This window comes from Conger conger, chromosome 1 (genome assembly GCF_963514075.1).
Source record: "Conger conger chromosome 1, fConCon1.1, whole genome shotgun sequence".
NCBI classification, from domain to species: domain Eukaryota; kingdom Metazoa; phylum Chordata; class Actinopteri; order Anguilliformes; family Congridae; genus Conger; species Conger conger.
The window spans coordinates 6,969,358-6,979,357 of NC_083760.1; the positions used below are offsets into that span (position 1 = coordinate 6,969,358).

Below are 10,000 nucleotides of genomic sequence, written 5' to 3' on the forward strand. Positions count from 1 at the left end.
ACAGAAGAACAACATCTGATCGTGAGAGTTGAGCAGCCTGCTGTCTCCATAGCTGCTGCTGCTGCTGCTGCTGCTGTGGTGGTGGTGGTGCAGCTGGGACAGGCCTAAGCAAATGTGACGTGTGAAGGCTACGCCGCGTATGCAAAGCGACGTGTGGGGGGTTAACACCGGGACTGACACGCTGTCTCTCACACACACACACACACACACACTGCTCATCCCTCCTATGGGAGCTGTGTTCTGCGCTCCCATAAGAATACATACACACACACACACACACACACACACATACGCAAACCTGCATGTAACAAAAACACACACGCACGTATACACATACACAAACATGCAGGCTTGCACACGCGCACACACACACACACACACACACACACACACACAGACACAGACACACAGACACACACACACTCACCACCTGCACACAGACACACGCATACACACAAACCTGCATGTAACAAAAACACACACGCACGCATACACATACACAAACATGCAGGCTTGCACACACGCACACACACACACACACACACACCACCTGCACACACATACACGCATACACACAAACCTGCATGTAACAAAAAGACACATGCACGCATACACATACACAAACATGCAGGCTTACACACACACACACACACACACACACACACACACACACACTCACCACCTGCACACACATACACACACGCACACATACATACCTGCATGTAACAAAAACATGCACGCACGTATACACATAAACAAACATGCAGGCTTGCACACATGCACACGCGCGTACACACACACACACACACACACACACACACACATAGACACACACACACACACACATACTCAGAGTGACTCAGACCATGTGTTTCTTCTCTGAATTCACACAGTGTTAAAAAGCCCCAGAGTTATGTTCTCTTTGGGGAAGCACAACTATTCAAATCTCGCTCCGTCACTCCGCACACACATTTGCATGGTGCCTGTCCTTATTACGTTTGAGCGGGGATGCAGGTTTCCCCTCAGGAGGGGTGACAATCGCCCCCGTTGTGCCAGTCACGGTGCGAAGAGGAAGCGGCTCGCTCTGGTGGCTGGGTGAGCCGGATTTCTGACGCAGCCGAGCGAAGATCAGATCACATCGCTGCCAGACCGGGCCTGTTTGCACAGTGTCGCATGCTCGAGAAAACGCAGAATCGCTTTCGTTTCTTCTCGTACGCGACTCTCCCCGCGAGGCAGCTGCCCTGCATCTGGGCGGCCCTATTGTGAGGTAAAAGGGGAAGCCGGTCTTGGGTCGGCTTGTCCTGCTTTGAGACCGTCGGTGAATACTGGCTTTGATTAGCGTGACTGGGCACGGGTGTGTGGTGCTGGGTTGGGTGCTGGAAGTCAGGGATTGGCTGGAACAGCCTGTTACCCTGGAAACTGGCATTGGGGGCTCCAGGGGGCATCACAGCCCGGTTTGCTGTGACTCGACCTCACCAACATGGCCGACACCATACCAACCTGGCCAATACCTTACCAGCATGGTTGACGCCTCACCAACATGGCTGGCATCTTTCTTACATGGCCGACGCCTTACCGACATGGCAGACACTTTAGCTACATGGCGGACATCTTACCAACACTGGCGATACCAACATGGCCGATACCTTACCAAACTGGTATATCCCCATGCTGTGTTTCATTTTCACTTCCACACTAAAGGCAGAAAAACACACATACAGTCCCCTCCAAAAATATTGGGACAGCAAGGTCAATTCCTTTTTTTTTTTTTTTTTTTTTTTGCTATACACTGAAGCACTCAAACAATGTATAAGAGATGACGGATCCAAATCTCAGCTTTTATTTCCTATTTTTATCGAGAGTTGTTAAACAACTTAGAACATATCACCTTTTGTGTCAGAGCACCCAACTTTTAGGTGTGAAAAAGTATTGGAACATGTGACTGACGGGCGTTTCTTGTTGCCCAGAGGTGTCCTGTTGGATTGATTTCTTAAACAGTAAATAGTTCTGAATGTCTACTCTTGGTTTGAGCCTTGGGTTCTTCACAAACGTTCTGGAACAAAGTGAACAAAGGACAGATGAGACCAAGATTAACCTGATGGAAAGGCCACAGTGTGGAGAAATCTCTGCTCATGATCCAAAACATACAAGCTCATTTGTGAAGCATGGTGGAGGAAGTGTCATGGCTTGGGCTTGCATGGCTGCTTCTGGAGTGGGCTCACTATTCTTTATTGATGATGTAACTCATGATGGTAGCAGCAAGATGAATTCAGAAGTCTAAAAAAACATTCTGTCTGCCAACTTAAGGAGAAATGCATCCAAAATAACTGGGAGGAACACCCAAAACACACTGCCAACACAACAAAGGACTTCATTAGGGAGAAAAAGTGGAAGAATTTAGACTGGCCAAGTCAATCATCAGACCTTAACCCAAATTAGCATGTATTTCACCTCCTGAAGAGGAGATTTAAGAAAACCCCCAGAAACAAGCTTAATGCAGTTATTGCAAGCAAGGGATATGCTATCAAATATTAAGCGTTATTTACTTTCGTTTACTTAAATACTCTCTGTTCCAATACTTTTGCTCACCTAAAAATTGTGTGGTCTGATACCTGAGGTGTTATGTTCCGAGTAGTTTAACACATCTAGGTGTAAAATACCAGGAAATAAAAAGCTGAAATCCTGAACTCCTGTCTTGTGTTCATCTTTTTCCGTCTCAACCCCAAACACATTCAGTGTATTGCAAAAACAAAGGAATTGGCCTTACTGTTCCAGTACTTTTGGAGTTGGACTGCACTCGCAGACTAACCAGATGGTCAACTCCCGCATTCCATCTCTCCTACCCCTTCCTAAATTTCTGGAGCTTCCAATTCGCGTCGGGAGCTTTTCCGCGTGCTTCCGAAACGTTAACTCTCGCTGAAAAAAACGTAACGTAACTGCCGCCCGGTCGCGGAGTTTCGTGGAGATGGAAACGCTTTTGGAAAGCTCCTCGGTCAACGGAAGGCAAAGGCGGGCAGAGCTTTTCGGTATTAGGAACGCGGAGCCAACCATCTGGTGCGCGTTATTAATATCTGCGGCAGGAGCAGACACAGGTGTGGAGACTTCTCTCCGGCTTGCTGAGGAGATTTACACCAGGGGGGAGGAGGCCCCGTTGTTTGCTTCACACTTAGATCTCTGCTACCCTCAGGAGCTTCGCGTGAAGCATTACGTTACATTACAGTTGATTAGACTAAGCAGGGCCCCATGGCTGTGCGGGTCTTATTGTGGCTACAGCAGGGATCGAACCACCGACCTTGCGGGTCCCAGTCATGTGCCTTAACGACTACGCTACAGGCCACCCTGAAGCAAATTCCATTTCCTTTTACTCCTAGAATAGAAAAATGTAAAAAAAAACGAATGTATTGGTGTTACCTCTTTACAAGTAAGTCTCAGCAAACAATAATTTCCTCTGCATTTTGGTTCAGCTAACATTGAATGCATTTATCCTGGGTTCACTATGTTGCTATCTATGTTTTATCCAACGCTATACCCTTAACTATGTGCTAGCTGAAGCATTCTCAAGCTAGTTGCTTCCTATGTTGCATCTGAAACTTGACATTTAAAACCGTTTGTCACCCAAAGTACCACTTTCTCAAGTTACTTTCTATGTTCTATCTAACAGTATACCCTTAAAACAGTTTGCAACTTAACCCTGCTGTAAAATCCAGCTATGGCCAGCTTAGAATTGCCGGCTACCAGCTGTTTCAAAGCATAGTTCGAGCTGGTCAAACCATGTTGAGTGTGGAGCTGGTCTGAAATTGTCAACCAGATACCAGCTGTTTCAAAACCTAGTTTTGTTTAAGCAGGGAAAGCATCCCTTTCTGAAACTAGATGCTTTCTATGTTGTAACTGAAACTATACTCTTAAAACCATGGTGTGTCATGATAGCACAAGCACAGCTGTGTTCATTGGCTAAACCGTCGCGTATGCACATCACTGCAAAAACCAAAAAATAAGTCCATGTCAACAAGTATTTTAGTACTTATATTGAGATATTTTTGAGAAGTAATACAAAAATATTGCCAATGTGGTAAGACCGCTTGACTCATTTCAAGATTTGCCAACGGGATAAGAACATTTCACTTGTCAAGCAAATGGTAACTGGAAACAACCTAATATTTCGGAGAAACAACAAAAAACAACAAAAAAAGGAATGAAAATGCTTGTTCTGACAGACATTTAGTGTTGTGGTCTTTACCGTCAGTCGGTGTTGACGAGAGCATCTGCGTGCAGTCGCAGCGTCGGGACTGAGCACAGAGAAAGGTCACAGGTGCACAGTGTGAGACTGGGGGGGGGGGGGGGGCTTGTAATAGTCATATAGGTTCACATCCAAACACTTTACAGTATGTGGGTTGGGTGGGGTGGGGCGGGGTGGGGGGGTGGGGGTTTGATGGAAGCGGGAGGGCGGGAGGGGTGCGGTGGTTTCTGTTGCGTAGCTCGGAGCTGAAAAACCACTTGTGAGATAAATATCGGGCGGATGCCCAGACGCCCTCGTCTCCCGGGGATACGGGGTCCTGCGGCGGGAAGTCCCCCTCCAGAGCAGCCTGTGGGCCTGCTGCTGTTTCAGCGGGTGAGGGGGTGAGGGAGGGGGGGGGGGTGAAACGAACCGCAGATAACAGGTATAATGTGTTCAACCTGTTCAGCTTGTCAAAATAATTACAGTTAATAACTGAATTGCAATAGTCTTATTTCCACATTTGTAGATGTTTTGGCACTTTTTGTACCTTTATTTTGGAGAGTGCACACTATACAGGTTTGCTTTGGGCTCCTGCTTTTCCACAGGTGGCCAGGGGTCTGTCCTTTCAGCGCTGATTACACCGGTCTTCCCCTAATTTAGTCGGTTAAGAGCGTCGCCTATTTGTAAAGGAACTGTTTGTTGAACAGCATGTCAAAGGAAAGCACTCGTTTGTCGCGACAGTTCAGGGGTTGCAGTTACGGCTTGAAGGAGAAGCAGCGTTGGTGAGGGGACCGAGGGCCGCGCTTAGGAACGGATGACTTAGTTAATTGAGTGGAAGTAGCTTCACCAAATTGCCAATGACCCCATTATGTCTAATATTCTCTGAGGAAACCTTACTGTGGTGTCATGCCAGCACTGTAGCTCTCTGTGCTGCTACCTTTCATCCATCCATCCATCCATCCATCCATCCATCCATCCATCCATCCATCCATCCTTAACCCGCTTATCCTGAACAGGGTCGCAGGGCGGCCGGAGCCTATCCCAGCATGCATTGGGGCGAAAGGCAGGAATACACCCTGGACAGGTCGCCAGTCCATCGCAGGGCACACACACACACACACCATTCACTCACACACTCATACCTATGGGCAATTTAGACTCTCCAATCAGCCTAACCTGCATGTCTTTGGACTGTGGGAGGAAACCGGAGTACCCGGAGGAAACCCACGCAGACACAGGGAGAACATGCAAACTCCGCACAGAGAGGCCCCGGCCGACGGGGATTCGAACCCAGGACCTCCTTGCTGTGAGGCGGCAGTGCTACCCACTGCACCATCCGTGCCGCCGGTGCAAGCTTTCACCCAAGGCTAATGCTAACCTCCGGGCTAGCCTGGACATTCTCCAGGAGCTATAGGGCTCTCCAATGGCTGGTTGGTGGCCAGACTATATATTGTGATGAGGTCAGAGCTGGAGTGTGGTGGTATACACTCACTGAGCACCTCATGAGGAGCACCTGAACACCTACTTATGCGTGGGATTATCTAATCGCCAATCGTGTGGCAGCCATGCAATGCCTACAGTCATGCAGATATGGGTCAGGGGCTTCAGTTAATGTTCACATCAACCCACAGAATGGGGGAAAAAATGTGATCGAGGTGACTGACCGTAGAATGATTGTTGATGCCAGAAAGGGTGGTTTGAGTATCTCAGAAACGGCTGATCTCCTGGGACTTTCATGCACAGCAGTCTCTAGAGTTTGCAGAGAATGGTGTTAAAAACAAAAAAACATCCAGTGAAGGACAGAAACGCCTTGTTAATGAGTGAGTAAATGGTAAATGGTAAAGTGAGTAATGTAATGTAAATAACCACACATTGCAACAGTGGTGTGCACAAGAACATCTCTGAACACACAACACGTCAAACCTCTTAAGGCGGATAGGCTACAGCTGCAGAAGACTTAAGTGTTCAAAATAAGTTGAATAAATACCTAATAAAGTGCTCACTGAGTGTATATTATTGTGATGGGGTAACTGTTGAAGAGTGTAGCTGGTTGGTGGTAGACACTGTGATGATGTCAGGGGTGGAGTCTATAGCTGGTTGGTGGTAGACACTGTGATGATGTCAGGGGTGGAGACTGTTGCTGGTTGTGATGATGTCAGAGCTGGACTGTGGCTGCTGATTGGCTAAACTCCTGTTCCCTCCGTCTCCTGCAGATCTCGTACCACGGCGGCGAGGAGGGGTGGGAGAGCGAAGACTCGGAGGGGGAGAACCAGGAGCTGGCACAGATCGACAGGGGTACTGTCACTCAAATCCAAATGCAAATTCAAATTCACTCTTTAAACTAGTGCACGGTCCTGTGCTCCTAGTGAGGGATACAAACACACACAAACAGGAGACAGGTTTCTGACTTGTCCTGGAAAACCTTTATAGACTAGTTTGCCAAGCTGTCCCAAGAAATATTTGCGAGGTCCTGGAAAATTGTAGGCTTGACTATAATTCAAGCTATTAAAGAAGTATTTTTAGAGCTGAGATATGCGTACTTTTCTGTATTTTCTCAGCTTCTCTCGTTCTTGTTTGCTGCTGAGATCACATGACAGCACAGCATTTCGATAGGTTATGGTTATGGGTTATGGTTATGGTACTTGCACATTGTCCACCACCCCAGCCAGCCAGCGTAGCCCCCCTCTCCACTGGGATCACCACCGGCTTTGGCCTACCTTTGCCCATGTCTCATGGATGTGAGTCACGGGAAATGTCCTTGGAAAATCCTGGAAAATGATTTCCTAAAAAGAGGGGGAAGGCCGGGAGAGCAAACACGGATTTAGAAGCAAGGCCAGAGGATTTGAGTGCTGAGTTCTCTATCCACATCACAGAAAGCTGGTTTGAGAGAGAGTTTGAGAATCTGCTTCTTCTCCGAGGTCGTTGGTCAAAGGCAGTCTTGTGAAACATAGAGAAATGAAAATGTGCGTCGCCCCAGACACTCATCAAACCGTGCTGTACTGTGCTCAACCAGGGGCGTGCTCCAGGGGTCAGTCCATTTCGGGACTTTGGGCCAACTTATGGTCCTGATTATTTACTCATCCCAACCGGCGATTTGATTTTGTTCTCGAGAAAGTCTTCAGTTACCACTGGAGCGTAGACACACAAACACGCACGCGTACACGCGCACGTACACACACAGACAAACAGAAACGCACACTCATAGTGACTCACACATTCACGCCCTTACACACGCACTCACTCACTCGCGCACACACTCCCACCCACACACACACACACACACACACACACTCTCTCTCCCACCCACACACACACACTCACACCCACTCACACACACACTCACACACACACACACTCACTCACTCACACACACACTCCCACCCACACACACACACACACACACACATTCTCTCCCACCCTCACTCACACACACACTCCCACCCACACACACACGCACACACACACTCCCTCCCACCCACACACAAACATAAACGGGCCGCACTCTCACGCTGACCTCTGACCTCTGACCCCCCCCCCCCCCTGCAGAGCGGAGGCGGAACAGTGGCCTGACCCCTCTGGCCACCAGCCAGCAGTACAACCAGGGCGGCCTGTCCCCGGCCCGGCTGCGGCGGCTCCGGGTCCTGCTGGACCCGGCGCTGGACCGGCACAGCTCCGAGGAGGAGCTGGAGCGCATCATCCGCGAGGACCGGCGCTGGGCGGAGCAGCGCAGCAACAGCAACAGCAACAGCAGCGCCTCCAGCGACGAGGAGGTGAAGGACCTGTGCGGGCCCCCGTCCGCCCCGGCCGAGCCGGGCCCCCGCCTGGCCCCGGCCCCCAGCCCCGTGCCGTTCAGCGCCTCGCCCCCCCACCACGGCCTGCTGCCGCCGCCCCGCGGCGCCCCCGCCAGGCCGCTGCTCCTGGGGCACTTCGACCCCCCCGCCGCGCCCTACCGCCGCCACCGGCCCGGGTACGGGACCGAGCAGCGCCGGCCCAGCCTGGACCTGGAGAAGATGCAGCAGGTTCGGATTCCACCCGCCGCCCCCCCCCCCCCCCCCGGTGCGGCCTGTAGCGTAGTGGTTATGGTACATGACTGGGACCCGCAAGGTCGGCGGTTCTAATCCCGGTGTAGCCGGAATAAGATCCGTACAGCCGTTGGGCCCTTGAGCGAGGACCTTAACCCTGCATCGCTCCAGGGATTGTCTCCTGCTTAGTCTACTCAACTGTATGTCGCTCTGGATAAGAGCGTCTGCCAAATGCCAGTGATGTAATGTAATGAAACCCCCCTCCAGTGTTACTGCCTTGTAATCAGAGAAAAGGTGGTCATAGATAGATAGCTAGATCAGCCATGGCACAAAATGGCGGCGGTTGCATCACCCAGGTGGGTGCTATATAAATGTAATGATCTGGCTCAGTGTTGCTCAACTTGCCAGCAGGTTTTTTTGTTGTAAACCACAAACTCACTCTGATTGAATGACTGAACCAATCAAGCCACCACTTAGTTAAATCAGGTGTGTGAGTTCCTGGTTACAACAAGTGGGTCTCAAGGACTTCTCGAGTTGAGGAACACTGAGCTAGATCATTACATTTATGTAGCGCTTTTCTAGACGCCACCAATGTGTAGCACCTACCTGGGCGATGGACGGCAGCCATTTTGTGCCAGAATGCTCACCACATGCCAGCTGAGGTGGAGAGGGAGAGAACAGTGTTTTTGCCAATTGAATCAGGGGATGATTGGGTGGCAGGTTGAATGAGCCAGGTTGGGAATTTAGCCAGGACGCATCATGACACATACTTCCCAAGGTTTTCACTCCAACCCTAACGAAGCACACCTCACTCAACAGCTAGAGCGGGGCTGCCCAACCCTGTTCCTGGAAATCTGCCGTCCTGTAGGTTTTCACTCCAACCCCTAACAAAGCGCACCTCACTCAACACCTAGAGCAGGGCAGCCCAACCCGTGACAGACACAAGTGCGTTTGGAGTAAACGCTCCCCGTTCCTCTGACAGCTGGGACAGCGTTTCCACAGCGTTGGCAGAGCGTTACTGCAGCGTTGTGTCGGGGCCCCAATGTGCGTACACGCTGCAGGTGTCTGTGCCGTATCACACCTGGCAGGGGTTTGCCGATAACGGTACATGTTTTTTTTTTTACGTTGAGAGGAAGTGGTAGAGGAGTGCTATAAGCCATTATAACCTCCCCAGGGGAGTCTGGTGACATGTTGGGTCAAAGGGGGGGGGGTGTGGTAATGGGTCAATCCCTCGACCCCCCCCAGTCCAGGGACGCAATTCTGCTGGCAGATGTCTGCTCTGTTCCCATAAAACCAGTTAGAGAGAGGGGTAGAGTAGGGAGGGGGCTATGGAGAGAGAGAGAGAGAGAGAGAGAGAGAGGGAGAGACTTGTTGATACTCTTTAATGAAACATCTGGTTATAATAACAACCAGGGCAAAGAAGGACCACGCCACTTCACCCCCTGACCCGAGTACTTGGGTCACACACACACACACACACACAGATACAGATACAGAGAGAGACAGAAAGTGAATGACAGAGAGAGAGAAAGAGAGGTGGGCGTAGGAAGGAGGAAAACGGAGACAGACTGACAGAGGAAGAAAGAAAGACAGACGGAAAGAGAGAAAGAAAAGGAACTGGGGTGAGGGAGAGATAGATAGAGAGAAAGACAGACAGAGAGAGAGAGAGAGAGAGAGAGAAAAGGCTTATAAAGGAGTGTCTGGACGAGTGCTTGTTAAACCCAGTAGCTGCCAGGATGCAGACTGCGAGAGGGGGGGGGGG

General features: G+C 50.2%; 1 protein-coding gene across 2 annotated transcripts in view; it reads left to right on the plus strand.

Annotated features, from left to right (window-relative positions):
- The window catches only part of si:dkey-16j16.4 (histone-lysine N-methyltransferase SETD1A), a 36,210-nt gene that overhangs the window by 6,104 nt on the left and 20,106 nt on the right, over positions 1-10,000 (plus strand). For both annotated transcript variants that reach the window (XM_061261081.1, XM_061261073.1), the window contains exons 2-3: positions 6,430-6,511; positions 7,763-8,235. In XM_061261081.1, coding sequence (XP_061117065.1) covers positions 6,430-6,511; positions 7,763-8,235 — 555 coding nt within the window. The remainder of the gene's footprint in view (positions 1-6,429; positions 6,512-7,762; positions 8,236-10,000) is intronic.